At 36.1% G+C, this 22,617-nt stretch overlaps 1 protein-coding gene across 3 annotated transcripts in view; it reads left to right on the top strand.

Annotated features, from left to right (window-relative positions):
- ORC5 (origin recognition complex subunit 5) overlaps positions 1 to 22,617 on the top strand; it is a 69,457-nt gene that overhangs the window by 24,443 nt on the left and 22,397 nt on the right. For all 3 annotated transcript variants that reach the window (XM_052680909.1, XM_052680911.1, XM_052680910.1), the window contains exon 13: positions 8,500 to 8,610. In XM_052680909.1, coding sequence (XP_052536869.1) covers positions 8,500 to 8,610 — 111 coding nt within the window. The remainder of the gene's footprint in view (positions 1 to 8,499; positions 8,611 to 22,617) is intronic.

The following is a 22,617-nucleotide window of genomic DNA, read 5'->3' on the forward strand; positions in this document are numbered from 1 at the left end:
CAGACCCAGGTACAGCACCGTGCACCTGGCCCTATTGAACCTCATTAGGTGCTTATGTGTCCATTTTTCAGCCTTTTCCAGGTCCCTCTGGATGGCATCCCTTCTTTTTGTTCTATCAGCTTGGTGTCATCAGCAAACTTGCTGAGGGTGCACTCAATATTATGAATAAAGATAGCATGTCTAGAAGAGCCAGGTTTCACAATTTCTACCAAGCACATTAAAGTAACAAATGATTTTGAAAATCAAATCACTTCAATTCCTAGTTATGTTTAAGATATAAGGACTTTAAATTTGTATGTTGAGGCTTGAGAACTTTGCACTTCTGTCTGTTCTTTACATAGAAAGAATCCATTAACCGAAAAAAGGTAGTTATTCCATCAGACTATTAACTAAACTTGTCATAGTTATAAGTATCTAAACATAACTGATTTTGGTGAAGCTATATTAGTTTTTACTGACAGATGCTTGATGTACTTGGAAAGCAAGTACCTGTATGTGTATTTGTAGATGTAATCTAAGAGGAAAAATCAAATTAACGTTTGTAAACTGTTGAGTTGCTTTTAGATGAACCATAAAATCAGGAGTAGTGCGGGTAGACTAAATCCATGTGGAAATCATCATTATGCCCTTCCTTTTCTGTGCCACAAGCAGTGTGGGTGAAAAACTTGATTTGATAATTTCTTAGCTTAAATAACCCTTCCTTCTGAAACTGCCCTCATTTTTCGTTTGGCCCTGCAGGAGATTAGAGTCCCACCTATTTCTGTAGTGGTACTGATTATACTTGTGAAAATTTGATTTTTAATTTTACTTCAACTATTGCACCTTTAAGTAGATAAAACTAAGCATATGTAGGAATTCTTAAGTCTATGTGTACAGGACACGTATTCAAGATGTCATACCTCTTCTCTCTGGCACGTGAACTCTAGAGATATTTCGGAGCATGTGATTATTTTAAGGACTGTTATCTTCTTGAAATACATCCACATCTTAATTAGTTGATAAATCATTTTCAGAAGAGAGAGAGTGGAGAAATAATTGCTGTGCCTTAGACCAGAATGTTCTTCCTGCAGCCTCTGCAAGAGCGGTGTTTTGTTTTATTCTCTCAGCAATAGGGTTTTCAGCCTTAGTGATGAGATGGGAACAACTAGGGAGATGAGAACAGCTAGGAATTTGGAAAAAAAGGGGAAAATAAGAGATGGGATGATAGAATATAGAGGTCACGGTCACCTTAACTCTGCTGTAGAGCCTGTACTTCTGTTTAATTGTTAAATGCACTTATATCTGAATTTACTTCTTAGTGCTCAGAAGTACTTCCGTTAATGATGAATTTATTTCATTTTGTTACTGTTCCTGCAGCATCAGACCATGCAGGCACAGTCTCTGCCCTGTAGTCTATTTACATTTTCGTGGAAAAGAAATACTATCGTGTAGGTACAAAAACAGAATAGGAAGAGCTACTGAGGAAATAAAAGTAAACGAGGGTAACTGACAAGATCCATGTAGTTATGTAAGCAAAATTAATGGCCCAAAAGTTTAAGATTTCAGTTATTTTTTTTCTTTCTAGTCTTTATTAGATTAGTTCTAGTTTTCTTGGTTTTCCCTTTAGCCTACTGCTGAAGCTTTGGGCTGTTGTTCAGAAAGTGTGATTAGATGTGTGCATTTAAATGAGCTTGCTTTGTTACCCACCTGTAAGTAAGTTTCATTATCAGGACAGCCCAAATTTGCAAAAGATCTCATCTTCTACCTTTGTTGTATTAAAAATTAATATTACTTTGAAGAGAATTAAAAACTTTGTAACCCTGTACATCAAATGTACTGAACAGAAGATATCTGCTATGTTACATTAAACTGATTGCATGCAAGAACTGAAATATGTCTTGGGGAATAATTAATACGACAGAACTTTGTAGCATTTCAGGAGGTCTTTTCCTTCTCTAAGAGCTCTGGTTTTCTTTGTAGTGGACAAGTAAAAGGGCGCTTTCACTCCTTACAGTTGATGCCAGAAATTCTAACTGGTTGTAGGCCAGAGTCTGGTTTTGAAACTTTTTCAGGCACTGTACTTGCAATAGCAGAGAAGAGGACTTCAGGTCCCACAGGGATCTTCTAGACCAGCATTTCTTTTACTGCCCTCTGACTTTTATAAATACTGCACAGAGATGCAGTGACCTAGATGTAACCTTATATACTTGATTTTACAGTGGAGGAAATGGAAATACAGGAATAAAGGATTACATATGCAGTGTTACAAGGAGGGGCTGACTTGCTTGTGTTTTTCACACCAATTGTATGTGCTTATGTACCTTTGCTTAGAAAAACTTGTCTAACATCATATTTAGAGTTCACATTCGCTTAAAACCAGGGAGATGCTGCATTTAAACTAGTCTCCTATAGACAGTGCACAGCCAGTTGATGTGGGCATTGGAGTGCAGTGCAAGATTCATCTGATGCTAAAGTAGGTTCTGTATTGAATTGGATAAATTGCACCATAAACTATATTGATTAGATTTCTACTGGCTATAATGGGAGCTTAGGAAACTAGTTTGGCTGTACATACCCACTTGTCAGGAAGCTAACATTAGGTGAAATAAATCCTGCCTTAAATGTTTAGGTACAGCCAGGCTTAAAATCTGAAGGCATTGCTTTCTAATTAGAAAAGTAAATCTTTTGAATTCCCCATGAGGGGAAAAAATTGCCTTTATTTACCTTGTTGCAGATAAGAGCAGAATTTGTTGGGTTTCTTCACATGGTTGATCTGGAACAATGTTTTTTCTAGTTAAGTGAGATTTTTCCTGGTGGAGCTACTTTTGCAGGAGTTTGCTTTTAGAAGTGATCAGATGTATTGGTGGTTGTTTTATTTTGTTGGAGGATACCTTGACTTTAACCTAGAATTTATTTGTTATTTTTTTAATTTCTAGCATACACCCCATGATACTTAAGTTGTATAACAGTGAGGGAAATTTAAAAATACTTTCTGCTCAAAACAGTGAGTAGTTCCATCTGTTAGCATATGATAATAAAGGTTGAAAGTTCAGCCAATTGAGGTTAAGAGTTTTCACCTTATTGTACAGGTAATTTAGTTTGGGTTAAGCTTTTACTATGTAAGAATGCTTCTAATCCTCATTTTTGTTCCTGAAATGTTGGCATGTGAGTATGGGATTTGGAGTTGTGAAGTTCTGAAAGGCTTAGGTCGTTTAAACACTGGGACTATGAAACTGCACAAGCACACACAGTGACAACTGGGGAAGAGAATCATAGGATCACAGAATGGCCTGGGTTGAAAAAGACCGCAATGATCATCTAGTTTCAACCCCCTTCTATGTGCAGAATCACCAACCACCGGATCAGGCTGCCAGAGCCACATCCAACCTGGTGTTTTTTAAACCCCTAAGCAAGGGCATGTAGATTTGATAGCTCTAAAAATTCATGAATTATTATTTTGAATGTGGAAGATATCTTTCTTTGTGAAACAATATGAGGGTTCCCTTGGGTTTTTGCAAGTGCTGTTTTATGCAGTATTTTGCCTCAGTTCATTCCAGAAGATCTTCATAAATCTTATTCTTCTCTATCTTCTATTTGGAAGAATTTCTGAACTGTTCCTACTCTTACAGGAATTTATTTCTGCCAAAGAATTCCAGTAAAGTGTGAGTTCTAGAAGGAGCACTTCATTTTATTTAACTCTCCTGGCTTTTCCAGAAGAAACGATTTCTTAAATTTGAAAATTCAAATCTGTTAAAGCAGAAGGATGATAATGTGAAAAAAACAGACTTGTGAATTAACTGTATGCTAAATGCAACTTCAGGAATTACTGTATGCTGATTGTGCTTGCTAGCTACTTAGGGTGTACATGTTTTAATAGTTATTGTATGTTTGTTGACGTCTTCTGGTTGATATTGGAAAATATACTTCATGGAACTGTTGTTGAGAAGCAGAAGGTTGAGATGGTGGGCAGTTCATATCTTCCATTTTATCTGCATTTTGAGGGTGCCAGAAGAGGGGTGGCCAGCAGGGACAGGGAGGTGATCGTCCCCTTCTACTCTGCTCTTATAAGGCCTCCAGTACAAGAAGACAGGGAGCTGTCCAGAGAGGGACAGAGGGTCCAGAGGAGAGCCACGAAGATGATCAGGGAGCACCTGCTCTATGAGGACAGGCTGAGAGAGCTGGGCTTGTTCAGCCTGGAGAAAAGAAGGCTGCAGGGTGACCTCACTGCAGCATTTCAATACCTAAAGGGAGCCTACAAACAGGAGAGGAATCAGCTCTTTGAAAGGGTTGATAACTGCAGGATGAGGGGAAATGGTTTTAAGTTGAGGGAGGGAAGATTTAGATTGGGTTTCAGGGGGAAATTCTTTACAGAGAGAGTGGTGAGGTGCTGGAACAGGCTGCCCAGAGGGGTTGTGGGTGCCCTGACCCTGGAGGTGTTCAAGGCCAGACTGGATGGGGCTCTGGGCAGCCTGGTCTGGTATGGGGAGGTTGGTGGCCCTGCATGTGGCAGGGGGCTTGGAGATTTGTGATCCTTGAGATCCCTTCCAATCCGGGGTTCTGTGATTCTGTGGTGCTGTGTTAGAGGAATTGGGCTTATCTGTATAGATGGTTTTAGTACGGTTTTTATGACATGTTTCTGATATTACTTCTTTCTTTGCTAGCGAAGAGATAGCTTTAGGGACACCTCCTGGATTTTTGAAGCTAAAGCATGTATTGGAAGTGTTCTTTTGTTCTGCTGAAGAAATTACTTTTCTAAAATCTAATGCTACAGAGGTGCTGTTGGTATATTTGTGTGATGTCCTTTTCCAGAAGCATTTTTAAACAAACTCTTCTGAAATTCCTCTTTAATCTTGTCTGCTTTGCTAGTAAGAATAGAACAACATATGCTACAAAAAAGGAAACTGAATGTCAAAGTAGAGAGAATGAAATACACACTTAAGGAAAACACTTGTTTCCTTTTATCAGAACTTTTGACAATCTGGGTCATGAATACAACTCTGTATTCCTGACAGTATTGCATGTGTGGAGGAGAATTTCATATTATCCAGTTCTGTGCTCTATGAACTGTATTTTTCCTTTTTGTAAAATGGCTTACTTAAAAAATACTTGAGAAAGAAACTTCATGCTGCAAATCGGGTATTTTTTTCTGTGTTTTATTTTGAATTTGCTGTAGTCTGCAGTGCCTAAAATGTCTATCACTTTATCTGGTAGCAACTCTTAGGAGAAAATGTAATGGCTTTAATTTGGCAGCTGAAGTCATGGGAAGTGAATCCCTGCTTAGCAGTCCTTGGGCCACATCTGAAACTGTGTTGAGTTTTCCAGTATGGGACATATAAGTGAGTTGGCCAAGTTCATCCCCATGCTGGTCAAGGGCCTGGAGCACTTGTCCTGTGAGGGGAGGCTGAGGGAAGGCCTGTATGTACCTGAGTGAGAAACACTGGGCATAAGCTGAAAGAAGATGTTTGTACCAGGTGTAAGGGAAAGACTTTTCCCTATAGTGACAGTCAAGAAGTGTCACTGTCTTCCTGTAGAGGCAGAGTGCACTCTGTATCCTTTGAGGTTTACAAGACTGTGCTGATGTAGTCCTGTTTAACCTGTTTGGTCTCACAGCTGACCCTGCTCTGAGCAGGAGGGATTTGAATTGAGACCTCCTGAAGCCCTATCTATCTGCGCACTGATAACATCCCCGCAAACCTTTTCCTCTCAAGGTTAAGCAGTTCAGCTCTCAGCATCCTCGTATGACAGGTGCTTTGCAGTCTATTCAATTTGCACATAAATTTAAATGTAATTCAGTACAGTAGCCAGCAAAGCTTTTGAGTAGCTAGAGGGAATCTAGTCACTGCATAGAGTGATTTACCAACCATTACCTGGGCATCTGCAGGAGGGTCATTCTCACTCCATCAGGTGGATCTCTGGTGCGTGCAGCGGTGCAGACTATTAAATTTAGGTCTTCAAATCAGGAAGGTGAATCCACTTTGCTATGTAAAGAGTAGAGCAGTTTAGAAACTTACGAGAATAGATGAATAGATAGAGAATTTGAGTCTGGTGCTTAATAAATTAATACAGCGGTTCATGTTGGTCTGCTTCAAAGATGAATGCTGTTCGTTAAGTTTCTTAAAATACAAGTATAGGTGCTTATGAAAGATAGGAAAGGTACGTGTTTAAATGACTTTCTTAAAAGCAAGTGTATTATCTGCTGTTTTTTGAAGATGAAGTCATAGTTTTGTCATTGTGCCTAATGAATGAAAGTGGCTTAGTTATGTATGTGAATTTAGTAGCTGTGATGAGTTTTTGTCCTCATGGATTTATCCAGTGATATTTGGTTGTTGGTGAAGAACTCATCAGAGCTATTTTGTGTGTTCTTGTAACAACTATGTGAAAATCAGTGGGGTCTGCAAGTTGGTTCTGCTTTATATTTCTGCATGGCTTGCTGTTGTTCTTGGCCTGAAGTTTGGTAGATTCTGAGTTCAAAAAGTCAGTTCTCTGAGGCTAGCAGTAATGAAGCTTTAGTCATATATATATATATATATATATATATATATGTGAGCAAATAACACTTGCTGAATTGAGGGAGTGAGGGGGTTTGATTGAATAACCTTCAGGCACATCCAGAAGTGCCTTCCGGCCTCAACCATCTTGTGATTCGATAGACTAATATAAATGAAGTGAAATTCAAGAATCTATGCTGTGTTTTTGTAGCACTGCTAGCTTGTCTGTTGGTATAGATTAAAAGAAGTACCACAAGAGAAGCAGAGAAAAAAGGGAAAACTATGTTTTAAATCTTCTATGCTGTTTTTTTCCCTTTACATAGATTCTGAATGACTAGAATAATTCAGAGTCTAGTAAAATAGGTCTACAGGAATATGTAGTTGATCCCCTGTGCATTTACTTGGTCACTAACTCTTTTCAAAGCAGACTTTAAAATGTGTAAGTATTTATGCTGAACTTACCTTCTGGCAGCAGAAAGTCCCTGCCTGTTCCTTTAGTTATCAATAACTATTAAAGAATCTTTTGCTCTAGTTGTATATTTTTGTATGTGAGCCTCAAGTCTATTGTGTTCACAGGAATATTCTTTACATCACTTTATCTACTTGTCATCAAAATTGCTGGTTGATGCCCATTCTGAATCCACGAAATTTAAATCTGGAAACATTATTGATGTTCTAGAGAAGTTCATAATTTTAGAAAATCTTAAATAGCCAGAAGATTTCAGCTATTGATGATTTTCTAAAATTAAGAACTTATAGAATCAGTTGTTTTAGGGCAGAATGTAACCTGTTGTTTCAGTATAATATTCACAGGAGCCAGTGTATTTCCTGGTCTTACAGCAAGTTTTTACTCCATTGAAGGACCTATATGGAACATAGAGCAAGCAATTACAGTGCCCTTGTGCCCACACATCCGTGTTCTTCATTGGAAGTGACTAAAGTAAAAGCTATGACTCAAACCCATGAAAATGTGATCAGACTTAATAGTAGAGAATCAGATGATCTCTATTAAACTATACAAGGTCTACTCTGCTGATGTACTATAGTCATGTTGAACACCACAAGACTGCCTATTAGAGTGGTTTAATATGGCATTTAAGATGAAGAATTCTTGTTCTGAAACATCTAATGATTTTTTTCTGTAGTCATTTAATTGATAATATTCAGTCTGTTTTGTACAAAACCATGATAAGAAGTAAAGCTATTGTGTGTGATATAAAATTAATGTGATGTGGCCTATTTGTTTTTTATAGTATAGTATAGTATAGTTTTATGGAATAGTGGGACAGAGAAGTAGTGTTAGGTCTGCGAGAGGAAGAGATTAGCTTAAATGAGTCAAAGCAGATATGGTGATACTTTAGCAGGATCTCCTCTTTTTAAACATTTTCAAAATGAAGCTATCTAGTAAAACATTTGTTTTCTGTAGGAAAATGCCCAAAAAATATATTTAAGAAATATTTCCTGCAGATTTTTAAAAACTACTGTTATGTGCAGTACTTTTCAGGTAATTGTGGATTACAGGCTGTAGACAATAGAATAAATCTGGACATTTTCATTTTTCACTAGCTAAAAATTGTTAGCTTTGAAGAAGTCTAATGTGTCTTCCCATTGATAAACTGAAGAAAGTTGTTTGTACCTTGTCATAAAATCTGGTCTTTCCTCTTTAATCTGTAGATCAGACAAGGTAATTTAACAGGACAAGTCAGTCTGGAAATCCAATGACACGAAATTTGGCATCAGATCCTCTGTTATAGCTCAAAATGTTCCCCATTTATTGTGCAGTTTGAACTCTTGCCATGTTAACTAGAGCTTTCTGTCTGCATTTTTTTGTTCATTGGAAAGCATGTATTTGGTGTTTTCCATAATATATGTGAAGCCATATATATATATATATATATATATATATATATATATATAATATAAGCCTACTGTGAGTGATTATGCCTCCCTAGAGACTGAAAATTACAAGAATAGCATCTTGTGATACTCTGGGAAAAATCTCCTGGATTAAAAACTCCTGTTTGTTTTTCAGACCAGCAATCACCTCCTTGGACCAAAGCCGTTTCCTCTGGACAGATTATTAGCAATATTGTATAGCATTGTGGACAACAGAGTTGCTCCAACTGCAAATATATTTTCCCAGGTGAGTGCATATGTACTTGCTTTTATTTCCTGTACATTGTCTGTGGAATTTTTGAAAAGGCTTCACACTGGTATGTGTGTGGAGGTGTTTTGTTGGTTCTTTAAGTTGCTATTTTAATGGAATATAATGGAAAAATAAGCACGTTATTAATTTAAGTTGAAGTCTTGTGGTAGTATTTATCTATATTAGTAGCTATGAGTACAAGCTTTTATCTGTGTAATGATCTGAAACTTTGTAACAGCTACAATATTTCTTGATCATGGAATGTTATCTGTGTTGGTTAGCTTGTTGAATTCTCACTGAAGTCTGCTAGCCTTCTTGCGTTTCAGTTTAAGTGTGTAAATGTTCTCTATCTTACTGACAGAATTAGTCACCCATAATGTGTTACAGAAGTTGCAGTAGTCAAGAAAGAGCAGAGGGAGGAGTAAGGTCTCTGAAGGTGAAAAGTACCTGCTGTGGCATACATATGTCATAGGGATGATATTTTTCCTTTGGACCAACTTTGTTTTTCAGAGTCCAGTCAGTTTCCCATTTCACTAGGTGGCAGCATAACTATAGCATTGAGTGAAATGCAGTAAGTGTAGGATTCTCTCTGATCTCTCTAAAGCTCTGCATTTATCAGTTGTAAATATCTATTCTTTAATGTCAGCTTGATTCTTAGAGCTTCCATGTACACCTTAGATCTCCATTTCCGCTGCTTTCTTGCTTTCCAGTTGACTTTTACTTAGAAATATTTTCTACATCTAATTATTAAGTTTCAAATCAGGGATTGCTTAAATGATGTTTGTTTTCATGCAGAGTTCTAGGAAATAAGCTTGAGATACTTAACCAGTTCTGCAGTTTTAATCATCACTGTTCAGTGTTCTCACATGTTTAGGTTGGTGAAGTTCATCTCTCATATTTGCAGAACAATCCACTACAAATAATACACATTTTAAAATTAAGAAATGCAAGAACAAGTGAATTATAGTGCTTTATTTAATCACTGGTCTGTGTATTTGTTGATTATGACAAGGTGCTTGTATGAAGGGGGCATCAAAGGTTATTGAAGCACGCTGGTCCAGTCTTTGGCTGGCTTCAGCTTTGTAGCTACGTGGAGTTTCTTTGGAACAGAAATAATTCAGTGATACTAATGTCAGTAAAAATGTCTAATTTTGGCCAACAGTATCTGTTCACTATTTTTTCTTCTGGCTGAAATGTCAGAGGTGGCTTGAGATAAGCTGCTTTTCTAAGTGCGTGGATTCTTTAACTCACTGTACTGGGAAGTTTGTTGGTCAGTCTAATGGCGTCACGTGGAGAAACGGTTGTGACTTTTATACCTCAGCTGTTATTGTTTGCTGCATTCAGTGCAATATATCTATTGATTTAAGACACAGCATTGAAGCTGAAACTTAATACAAAGACACAAAGACATTATCTCAGTTAGTGATGAATGTTGATCAACAACGATAGAACTAGAGTTAGTTCAGTAAGAAGTGAATAGGTGTCTTATAAGGCTGTTACAGAGTTGAATAAAATAGGATACTATCCAAGTAATGTTTGGGTTGGTTTCACAACATGTCTACTGTTGGTTGGGCATATAGGTACTTCTTGCATTAAGCCTTTCTTTCTCTTTCCTTAAATATTTGAAGCCAGGCAGCAGTGATTTTAAACAGTTGTTTCATTTTAAAGTATGAAATAACTCAACGCTAGATGGCAGTGTTGTCAAGGAGTTGTTATAGTAATATTTTCTTCTTAAAATATGCAGTTTAAACTGTAAAGATATGTTAGAAGGGTTCTGTTGAATTGTAATTAGGTTATGGCAAGCAGGTTGAAATTAAATTTGTTGATACCAAAATAAAGTATTGTAACTTCTTTGTCTCTAGGAACAAGTTTTGCATTAAATTTTAGTCTAAAATTTATTTCTAATGTAGAATAAAATAGAGCAGAATTTTAAAAGATTTTGAAGTAGTTGAATTGTACTTCAACTCAAATTGCTTAAAATACTTCATGTTTCACTGATTATTTATTTATTTATTTTACTATTCTGAACTAGTTTCCAAATAGTTTTCCAAGTAATTATTTGGGAGCTGAATTACCGTACAGCATCTATATTTTAGGCTATTAGATTGCCACAAGGTTTTTTTTCTTCTTACTTGTGTATAAAATAGGGAAATAATTATTGTACAGAAGTTTTAAAAAGCTGGAAATCAAACATCAGTCTCTTTAACTGATTCAGCTTTACTTTTGTGCTCTTTCATTTGAAGACCAAAAGGCTGTACATGAACCAAATGCTTGTGAATTCTTCCCATGTGCTATCAGAAAATAGCATGCCTTGACTTTAAAGTTGATCAACGATCTCAGTCAGGATTCAAGGACTGGCAGCTGCTTTAAGATCTGCCGTGCTGCTGATTTCTTGATGTTTCTTATTGCTTCTTGTTTCTGCACATAATTTCTATTCATACCAAAATTGTGGTTATTAGCTTTTCCAAATGAAGCTTTCCTTGAGCAGAAAAAATTTCAATGTTCTGCTCAATGGTTGGGTTTATTAAAAATGCTTCATTTTCACAAAACAGAATTTCAACTTAAAATTTCAATCTTAATGCAGCTTTTACCTTCTAACGTTAGTAACGTGAATAATATTAGCCACTGAACAATCTTGTACTTTTTCAAACAGAAAGTTAATGTGTGTCTTTTAGCTGTGTGGTCTTTACAGTTGATTCTTACTGGAATTGGGTTATATGAATTGGGTTATAAAATTTGATTTGCTCCCCCTGGCCTCACTAATTAGCAGAGCAAACAGCACCAGGAAAAACAAAAAGATACAAATTTACACTTCTGCAAATGAAAATTGTTTCCATTGCCATTTTTAAAGGTTGAACATTCTTCTGGTTTTTCTTTCTTTTTTTTTTTTTCTGCGCTATTTTTAAATAACATTTTTACACATCTAGTGAGGAATTGTTTGAGAGGAAGCGAAGGTGAGGTTTTTAGACAACTGATATTGGAACATATGTGAATATAAGTCTTCTTTTCCAGAATATCCTTTCTATTGTTATTTTAGCAGTTCTAATTTATCATGATATTGCTTTTTAATACGTTTTGTGTTGCTGTTACGTATCACCAATTTGGTTGACTTTGCTTGTTTTCTAATCAAGAGATAAGGGAAATTAAATCAGTGATTTCTGTAACCATTTCAGAGGACACAATCTCCAACTGTTTTTCTTCAGATGCACTTCTGGGTAAGAATTTAACAGATGAAAGATGATACTACCAACATGACTTGTGCCTCAGTCGGAGTTTGCACAGTTGATGTTTGAATTGCTGTATTACTAGGTTGAGCATGTTGTGGGGGAAAAAATGAAAAATGTTCAGCCAGTGCAGTGATGTGGTGTGCAGTCTGTATCCTACAATAGCAGCAAAGTCACATATCTGGGTAAGCTGGTTGATGTTTCCTAGCAGCTCGCCTTTGCAGCCCTGGGGAACCACCAGGACTATGATTTGGGTCCACAAGCACCCACTGTGCAGAGCTGCAAATCTGCATTGTGGCCAAATGTAATTGCTACAGGGTGGATGGATACCAGGAAAGTTTATGATATCTACCACAAGTGCATGTTGCACAGGTCTGTTCAGTCTGGTTTGTAGAAGGATAGTATTTCATTTTAGACTACTATTATTTAGACAGAAATACAGTCTTCTCTTGTTAAGAGTGTGCATGGAATGTTAAGCAGGAATTATCAATATTTATTTAAATTGAAGCAGCTCTGTTTACATTGGAGTAGATAGGTGTTGTCCATTTAGTATCACAAGTAGGTGTTTTTCTTGTTATGGTTTACACTGTGAATTGCTAGCCAAAATCCACCAGTACTTCTGCCTCTACCAAAGTGATTTTTCAGTTGCTTCTTCATATTAATTCGCAGCAGTTTTTCACATGTCCTGTTTTCTATATCTTTTATTTTGCTTTTATTTTTTTAGAATCATAGAATCATTAAGGCTGGAAAAGTCCTCTAATATCTAGACCAACTGTCTACCTTGTTGTGAAATATGTTTTTCATTATAAAGATTGCCTAGATCTACTTGTATTTGAGTTGTGCTGTTGCTTTTATTCTCTGAAATTGAACTATCTCCTTTGTCTTGCTTACTTTTGCATACTTCATAAATAGTAACACATCCAGAACATTTGGAGAGAGGCCTATGCAGAGAGATGCAGTAACTGATCTCAGAATATAGTAATGGCCGAAACATGCTGATAGGTAACTTCACTTCTGTCTGCATTTCACCATAGTGCGCTAAAGTTAAGACTGTTAGGTTATTTTAAAATAGATCTATTTTATGCTTATATTTTTTATTTAAATAGTTATAATTCACATATATCTATATGTAGTATACCTATATATGAAAACATTATTATATATACTCAATATTAATATATGTAGAATTAATTTGGTTAGAATTAATTTCTAGTCACTGTGCGTTTGGAAAATGAAATTTTCACGAAGGCTGTTTCTCTCTGTAGATATATAATGATGGATCTGCTATCTTATACTCCACAGCCTGCATTTCATTTAAAGATGTTTCTGATCTGTTTAATCTGGATGCAAGAAAAGCATTTGAATTTCCTTAAGAGATCCACAAACTCTTAAACTAATGTATATATATATATGTAAGAATTTGGATTGAAGGTTAAAAATTAACATTTTCCAATCTGGCAAACCCATTAATGCAATTCCAAGTGATGCTGGTTACAGAGCAAGTGATTTTATCTGAAGGTGGAATAAGTCTACAGCTCTAAGATTTAGAGTCGTGTGTTAAGTAGCAATCTGATACAGATCTATTAAAAATACATAAAACCTCTGATGTATATAGAATGCTCCCAGCTGGAAGGAGCCAGAGGAATGTAATTTCCCTTGATTAAAATACCCTTTCTTGGAGCATAGAATACGGTCAGGTTTGTTTTCTTTTTCCTTCCTTTCTTGACTGCCCCTCATGGAGTAGATTAAGGAATAACTAATATTGGCGTATATCAACTGGAACAGTTTATGGCAATTTACCTACAAGATTTATTTGCCTGTGTTTTGCTAGCAGCGTACTTTATATCTCGCTATTTCATATGATAGTTTGATATTTAAAGTACTACTTTGTTGTTGTTGTTTTTTCCAGCTATGGTAAAATTCAGATGCCAAGACGATAGTAAGCATTCTGGTTTAGTTACCTACTTATTTGATAGGGAGTTTGGTTTTTGGCATGGCCTTTCTCAGACATCAGATACTCCTATCCTGGTCATACTGCTAACTCAAACATTATGTTGGATCCTCTTGATGAGGCAACTTTGAGAAAGAGTGCTGTCATCTCAGTGTTGTTTCCCACTTGAAAAAAGTGTAATGCATCTGCATAACTCAGATTGTGTTAATATTTGAAAATACTCTGCTTTCCATTCTACACTTGAGAACTCTTGGCAGAAGAAGAATTAAGAAGAATTACTTTCTCTCTTTGCTCAGTCAGCTGTTCCTGCACAGTGTTCCAGCCTTCCTTGCTGTTGCAGGGACTGCTCATGGGAACGTTTTACATCCGACCTGTCTGAAGCATTCACTGCTAAGATGTGTGCATTTCCAGAGGAAAAGGTTTGGTTAAAAATACATATTGTGCACAGTATAGTTGCCCGTCTGATCATTCTGAAGACTTTTGCTTCCCAGTGTGCCACAGATAGGATGATTGAACATAAACTCTACGCTCTGGGGTAGTTATTGTTACTGGTAATTTTCATTACTGTTACAAATAAACTTCCCTTCTTCTTGCAGTGTCTGTGAAGGTCCACACATATGAGTATTATTCTTATATAACATCACTAACAGTTCTGTATACATTCAGTCTCTTCAAGTTGTGGAACCCCTGTAGGCATCTTGTCCATATGGGCCTGTAAAGTAGCTTTTTCTGTGCAGTGATGTCATGACTACCAGTACCTAATAAAGATTGTTAGAACAGCTTGCTTAGCTGCTGGCAAAATTGCAGCTGTATTTTCTATGTCTTTGTAATATTAATGTTGCATTTGATCTTACCACATACCTTATTCTGTAGGTGTATTATGCATCACGTTCCTTGTTTTGTTATATTTATTGATTAGAAAGTTTAGTAATCTATTGGTCAGTACTCTGTTAATTTTTAGTAGATTTGGAAAGATGGTGATAAGAGGTAATAAATAACTCAGTTTTTCTATTACTGGTCACCAAACTGATCTGATGGAAATTCACAGCTTTAAATGGGAATTTGTGATGCATAGCATGGGAACATAGGTTAGCACTTGAGCGCTGGCTGTGGCAGCTTGAGAAAGCCTGCTTTTTTTCAGAAGTGAAAGAAAAAACATGACTTTTAACCAAGTAGCTGACTATTCTTGAAGCATCAGCATGGCTGTGAATAAAAATGAATGTATTCCTGATGCTTCATTCCTTCTAGTTTTAGTTGATACAGAAAAGGTTTTGTGGAGAAACTGGTGTTTGAGCTACGCTGTGTTGTCTGACCTGTCATAGAATCATGGAATGACTGGGTTGAAAAGGACCACAATGCTCATCTAGTTTCAACCCCCTGCTGTGTACAGGTCGCCAACCACCAGACCAGGCTGCCCAGAGCCACATCCAGCCTGGCCTTGAATGCCTCCAGGGATGGGGCATCCACAACCTCCTTGGGCAGCCTGTTCCAGTGCATCATCACCCACTGTGTGAAAAACTTCCTCCTAATATCTAACCTAAATCTCCCCTGTCTCAGTTTAAAACTATTCCCCCTTGTCCTATCACTGTCCATGTTAATGAAGCTTTACAGTTTCCTGGGAGGCTTTCTTAAAGTATTTTCTTGACCAAACTCTGTTCTGTTCTACTTGAATTCTTTCTTCTCAGTAATTTAGGTAGAAAACTTATTTCTCCAAAGGGCTTCTGGTAATAGTGCCCAGGTTTGCATTTCAGCTGTTTTTTCAGGCACGGATAAATGTATGTAACAAAGGCAAATTGTTGTGAGTTATTGAAAACTAGTTTAACAGAAGAAATTCTAGTTATGACAAGAGAGCCTACTGGGAGGAGGGAGAGAAGGAGGACTTCAGATATGATTGAGACTGAAGAAGATGAATGGAATTTCTAAATATGCTGTGCCAGTGCTTTTAGTTAGGAAAAAAAACGCAAAGCTTTCTAGCTGTATTTGTTCTATTTTTTACTATTTTAGTAGCATCTCTGTAAGAATTTCCTGACGCTCATAAATCAGCTATATATAATGCTCTTTAAAATTTGTTTGCAATAAATTTGTACTTTTCAAATATGATCAAATGAAAAGCGTGATTTTTGAGATAGATGCACCAAGTTGCTAGAATAGTGGTGAAGAATTTTAAATTCTCTGAATCTGTTAGCAATTTTTGCAGCCCTGTGTTCCTTATGTGCCTTCGCATCATATATGGTATGGTGTAAAACATTTCTTGCATCAACCAGTGGTTTCTTTAACTTTTGTTTTATCAGTGCATTATTTGTAAACAGCATTTGAAGTTTGAAACTTTGACTTATCTATGCAAACGTGTTGGTGTATAAAAGAAGTAAATGTGAATACTTGAAAGTCAGAGCAGAGTTTGTCTCCTTCCTTGTCTCTTCTTCCTTTCCCTCCCTTTCTTCACATGCTTATTTAGAAATTGGTTTCATGTACTTAATGGAAAATCATTTAATACTCCAGGAACAAACTCACACTGTGTTTACATCAGGCAGTTGCAGCTGAAGCTTGTTAGTGATTGCCTCCCAGATTAAAAAAAAAAATCTTCACTGTGGTACATGAACTCCTATTGTTTGGAGATAAATAATCGGCTCATCTCCTCTTTAGGGGAGAACAAAGAACATAATGGTACATCTGGTTCATCTGTTAAGACAGCAAAGATTAATTAAGCAAATACTGCACAACCTCGCTTGATAACATACATATCTAAAAACAGCTTGTGTATGATAAGTTTTCTAATCACTTTCCTTTAACTGTTTACTGTATGCACATAATGTGTTCCAGAATTACCAGCTATTCATCAAAATGACTTAGGATACAACATCGAGATAAAGTAAATTGGAGAGTGAAGGTAGAGTTTATTGCTTCTCTTGCAAATCTCTTGTGTGGTATGGGACTGTTGAACACCCAGGTGACATCATAAACACTATTCATAAATTTTGTTGTTCTTTTTTTTTAAAAATAACTTGGGTGATTTCTCTGCTAATGTGCATCACAGACTGGGAAAAGGAGCCATCTCCTTACTGAGAATTTGTATGGAACCTCGTTCAGTGAAATACAGTGTCAAGACTAGGACAGGACTCGGGTCAAATCGCAACATCATGTCCCGGTTTCTACACTGCCCTTGTGACTATAACTATTTCCGAGTTGAAGACTACCCAAGGCCAGTTTTACCTCTCTTACTTTGTACTGCCATTGTCTTTTTTACCTAAATAGCTTTACTTCTTCTTTGGCACTTCCCTCAGCAGGGTTGTAGGGGCACAGATATTCTGACATGGTCTTCATTTTTCAAGCCTTAACTTATACATGGGACTTGTACTTTTCTGCACATACAGTAATGATTATAACTGAATATAATTACACATAAATGGCACAAAAATGATTCACAGTCACTAGCAGAGAAGTTGACTGTAAACTTAAAAACTTCTTTTTACTGGTACTTTCCTCAGAATGGTTCTGATAAGGTCTCTGTCCTCCTGCTTCATGTGCTATTGCATCTCCTTTTCTAGATTATATTCTCTTTTAGATTCTTGCCCCTCATCTGTCATTTCACTACAGGTTTCTTTCATATCACATGTGAAATAAACCTGTAGCATTGTATCTGTACCAGGAGAACTCTTTAAATTTTTGATTGCAAGGAAGGTACCAAGGCTGTGTACTTGTACACTGATAGAGTGCAAGGTAGCAAAATGATGTATTAAAGAATATGTTGGATCACTTCAGTGGATACTTGTACTGTTTCTGCCCTGCCAGCTGCAGTCAGTTCAAGCCACTGACTTTCTACTTGACATCCCTCCTCCTCCTGCAAGGACCCTCTGCTGCTTTCTATTCATTTGATGTGGAATAGAGTCGCTTGACACAGCATCTTCAATAAAAGCAACAGCAGCTACGTTACACTTAATTTGAAAGGCAGGATTTCAAAATATGAAACTTGACAAAAAAAATGACTCTTGACAGACAAAGAGTGGTTAAGAATTGACATAATCCCTCTTCTCCATCTATGGAAATGAAAATTGACAAATAGATGCGGGAAGCAATGTGGAAGACTGACAACAGGGTACATGTAAATCTAAAAAATAGGAAAAGTATATGTTCCAAATGAACATTACAAATACTGCTTTTTAAAATGTGGAGGAGTCATAAGATAAGCTAAAATGTCCTAACGTAGCTTAGACTTGCAGAAGTTTGATTCCATAAAAGTGTTTTTTGTTGTTGTTTTTAAGAAAAAATGCCCGTGACTTGGCTACTGAACAAATGAATCTGCTACAAAAGTGTTATTCTAAAAGCTGAAATTGGTGCCAGATATAAAAAGATACAATAGGAACTATGCACGGTCTCTGTCCTGATATCTTGTGCATCCAATTCTCAAAAGGTGAAGGAGAATGGAGGATGGAAGCAAAATCAGATTTGTCTTCATTGTACTTTTCATATATCTATATCTACATATATCTTTTCATATATCTACACACATATCTAAGCTAGTCGGTAGCGTGAGTTTCTAGTTAATGGAGAGAAATGGTCACACAGAGAACATCATCTCGTGCACCCTGTTGTAGATGTGGTCTTCTGAAAGTTCTCTGATTTTGACAGTTTTTTATGTTTATTAGATTACAGTGACATGCATCCTTGAGGTACCAGTTTTACTTCATAAGCTACATGGCCACAGAGTAAATATTTACATTTGAAGCTGTCTTAAAGTTATTCCACCTCTGAGGACTAAGAAGTATTACTCATATTGGCTAGTAAGTTCTTTTTCTCGAGTATCCTGAATTACTCATAAAACAATCCAAAAATTTACCACCAAATGTACCTTCTTGGTTGTCATGTTCCTTGTCAAAACTTATGCAGAGCAGGAAAAGCAGTTGATTTTTATACCCTACCATTCATTTCATCACTCCTGTGGATTGAGTTGTCTGATTATACTGTAGTATACTCGGGGATATATAGGTTACTTGGCTGGCAGCCTAGTGCCAGCCTTCAGTTTGCAGAACTGCTTTTGATTTATCTCAAAGAACAAGGGCTTATATTCTGTCTTTTTAATGCTAGGATTTTCCTGGTAGACACTTACTCTGCAGAATTCTGTGATGATGATCTGTCATTTTCCATCCTTGAATTTGTGTGAACCATACATCTTTCAACCACGTTTCAGTAACAGCAACTGTAGCACAGCTTATTGTCTTGTGGAAAACATCAATAGTGATCTTTTTTCACATGAGAAAGCCAAATATGACAAGGTAGGATTTTCTGCTTTCGTTTTGAAATATGAGGAGTCTGGGTGTAACCTCTGCATGAGGAGCTTGTAGAAGAATTGGAAAAAAAACAGATATGAGTTCAGAAGGTGCTTTAGAGGTAAAATTTCAAAACATGACTTAGCTTATTTAGATGGGATTTTAAGGCACAGTTTAACAATGGAAATTAAAATTGAAATACTTCAAGATATATTCTAGATGAGCAGAATGTAGATGCTTGTCTGCAAGCACGTTTCACTAACGTGATGGGACAATTTTACTTGAATCTGATGAACTTCAGTTACCCTGCAGCCAGCCCTGTGGAGAGAAAGTATCCCAGTACCAAAAATTCTGTATTTTAGTCTTCAAATTGTTATCTCTTCTATTATAAGTGATACTCAATTCTAAATATGATTACAAGCTAATATACATTTCCATTTCAAGCAGGACCTGTGGCCAGCTCTTTGTAACTATTCATGTAGAACACTGACAGGTGTCTCTGTGCATATGTAATTTTTTACATATGTAAAATGTAATATTATATATGTAATATGTATATAAAAATAAATTACATGTCTATAAAATTTATATGTATATAAAATATTACATGTATAATATTTTACATATGTAATTTTTTTTCCTGCCTGTTCCTGTCCATATATATTTCTTAAAGTGTAATGCAAATCAAGTTTTTAAAAATAAAGACCAGGGAGAGTGCTGACTGGGGGTTTTAATAAAAGACATAGAAAGAGAGATCCCTGTTGATTCAGTTTAATAACTGAGGACCATGTGTGACCTAGACCAAATGAACAAGAGGGCAGTTGGTTCTAGATATCCAGGCATGAAACATGAAAGTCAAAAGATGCACTGATTAATAATATATAATAAAATAAATTTCAGTAGTTGATACAGAGAGTAAAGAGTTTGACTTAATGGATTACTGCAGAGATATGAGAATAGAACTGAAGACTGTTGATACAAAATTATCTTTTCCAGCCTTTTTTATTTATTACCAGTAAATCGCATAGGAGTATGTTTTGCAACAGATATTTTCTAGCCTGAAGTGACCTCTAATGGATGTGTAACACTGATGATGTATTGAATATACAATATATATATACACTATATATACACATATGTATATATATACACATGTATGTGTATATATATATACATTATGAATATACACTATATATATATATAGCTTTTTAATAATTTGTGTGACTAGTACTTCTGAAAGATGCTAGACTGACAGCCTAGAAGGATGGGTAATAGAAGCTATCTGTTCTGATTCACTGAACAGGTATAGCAGTGACATCAGCAGTGTAATCTCTCTGTGCTTCTTTTTAACCTGAAAAATCTTTTCTTTATTGACTCACTGTTAGCAGTGTGAGATTCTGTGGCATAAAATGCATTGGTCAACCAAGAGAAGTAGTAAAGGGGAAGGATGAAGAAATGTAGTGACTGACGGGCTCTTGCAAAGTTGGCTGGTCTGTTGATGAGTGCATCCTTGACATGCTTTTTCCTTCCCTCCTCCTATAAAAGATAAAAAGCATCAAGATCTCAACAGTTTTAGTCTTATTGTGGGCATTAAAAAAAAAACAACTAGCCTATGAACTGTGATTTGACCACTTTGGTTTTTTATAGCATATTTACTGTGTGGTCACAATGAGAATTGGACTATGTATTAATGACTGGGAAAAGTAAGGAGGTACAGGTGGGGAATTAACAAGGCAGTTTCTGCTTAGAAGAAAAAAAATCCCCTAAAATTACTTCTGTCATTATATAACCATATTTAAACCAATATCATGTTATCGTAAACTACATTTAAAAATAAGCTAAAATAGCCTACACACAGTCTGGAGTTTACTTCATGGAGCTGCACTTCAGACAGATGAGAGCAAATCTGTCTGACTCAAAGGAAGCCTTTGTAACTTTGTGTTGTGCTCGGGCACTAAGGATAACTCAGTGTTTTGGGGTGGTCATGAAGAAACGTAAGAAAACATGATAGGAATAACAAATACAGGACATAAATAATCCTTAAAGTCTTTATGCAGTTAACTCTATTTGTAGCTAGAGTGTCTGCAGAAACAAATGCAAAGAAAGAAGATTGGTTATCTGTACTCCAGGAGCCAATGATGTTTCAGATCAATTTCTCAAAGTTAATGGTACCTGAAATCTGACAGAATGTAGTCTGGAAAATAATAGCCAAAGACAGAAACGAGTAATGTAAACAATTTCAATTTATTAGGCAGTTATGTTTATAATATTTTTAATAAACTGAGATGCTAGTTTTTAGTACAGGTAATTTTTTTCTGTGGTTGTTCATTGTGAACAGAGAAGGGAAGTTGAGTGTGATGTTTTATCAAAAAGAACAACCTACATATTCTAGTGAAAAAAATGAGAATAAATTCACAAATTCAGACTAGCATACTTAAGTGGAAATGGTCCAATACAAAGCTTTCAGAGAAAAGAAAATAATTGGAAGATACTAACACTTGAAAGAAGATGTAGGCACGAAGAGTGGTAAAAATTAAAGGCTAGAAGGGAATGACTTGTGAAGAAAGATTAAAGGAAATGAACGTGCGTAATTATTACATTTAGTTATCTGTGTGCTTGGCGATGCTCAGATCAAGAGGGATGATCCCTATACTAATTTGGCTAAATAGCTACTGGGGGATGATGAAAATGTCTAAAAGCATTTTTAGCTTTCAAGTAGCAAGAAAGGGTTCATTTTGAAGTCCAAAGGAGGTCTAAGTAGGAGTAATGAAATGAGATGAGGTGAAGCCTATCTTTGAGTACTGTTTAAAAAAAAAAATCCCCAAAAAACAGCCAATGTGCTGGAGATGTTGGAGTGTGTAATACTCTCCTGACGTTTCAGTGGATTGTCCTACTACTTGAGCTGTTTGAAATTTCAGTGAACAAAGCATTCGTAAATAAACTTGAGAAAAGGATTCTGTGTTGGATTTCTATGATATCACATGGTAAAAATTGACAATATAAGCCTTCTAGTGTACTACTGAAACATAATTTATGTAAATTCTTGATAGAATAGGCATTAACCTTCATCCTTACTTCAGTTCTGCATTAAGTCTTGCCTTTGATACGGTAATCTTAATTAAAACTGAATATTTTATGATTTAACTCCCTCTGCATCCTGAATGGAACAATGCCCTTATCTGTATTACCTATACAAGTTCTATTTATATAAAGAATCTATTGCATCAGTTGATAGTCTTGCTTATAGTCGTATTCATGTGAATAAAAATGCTGAAACTCAGAGGTGTAATTTGTTTTAAATTAATTTTATTTTATAACCAAATGTTAAAAAACTAGTTTTACAACTTTTCCGACAGATTACGTTGGGAAATACCTTGTGAGTAATATTCTTTTAGGAAAACAAAAAACCCAAAAATATGCATAAACGAGAAAAATAAGTATTTAGAGATGTGATATGGAGATGCGTCATCACAACTGTCAACCACTGTCATCTTCATGGTATATAGGTAGTAAGAGAAAAACTGCTCATTTTGATGATAAACCCTAATATGTTTTAAATAGGAAG

This window comes from Tympanuchus pallidicinctus, unplaced genomic scaffold (assembly GCF_026119805.1).
Source record: "Tympanuchus pallidicinctus isolate F22 unplaced genomic scaffold, pur_lepc_1.0 scaffold19, whole genome shotgun sequence".
Classification (NCBI taxonomy): Eukaryota; Metazoa; Chordata; class Aves; order Galliformes; family Phasianidae; genus Tympanuchus; species Tympanuchus pallidicinctus.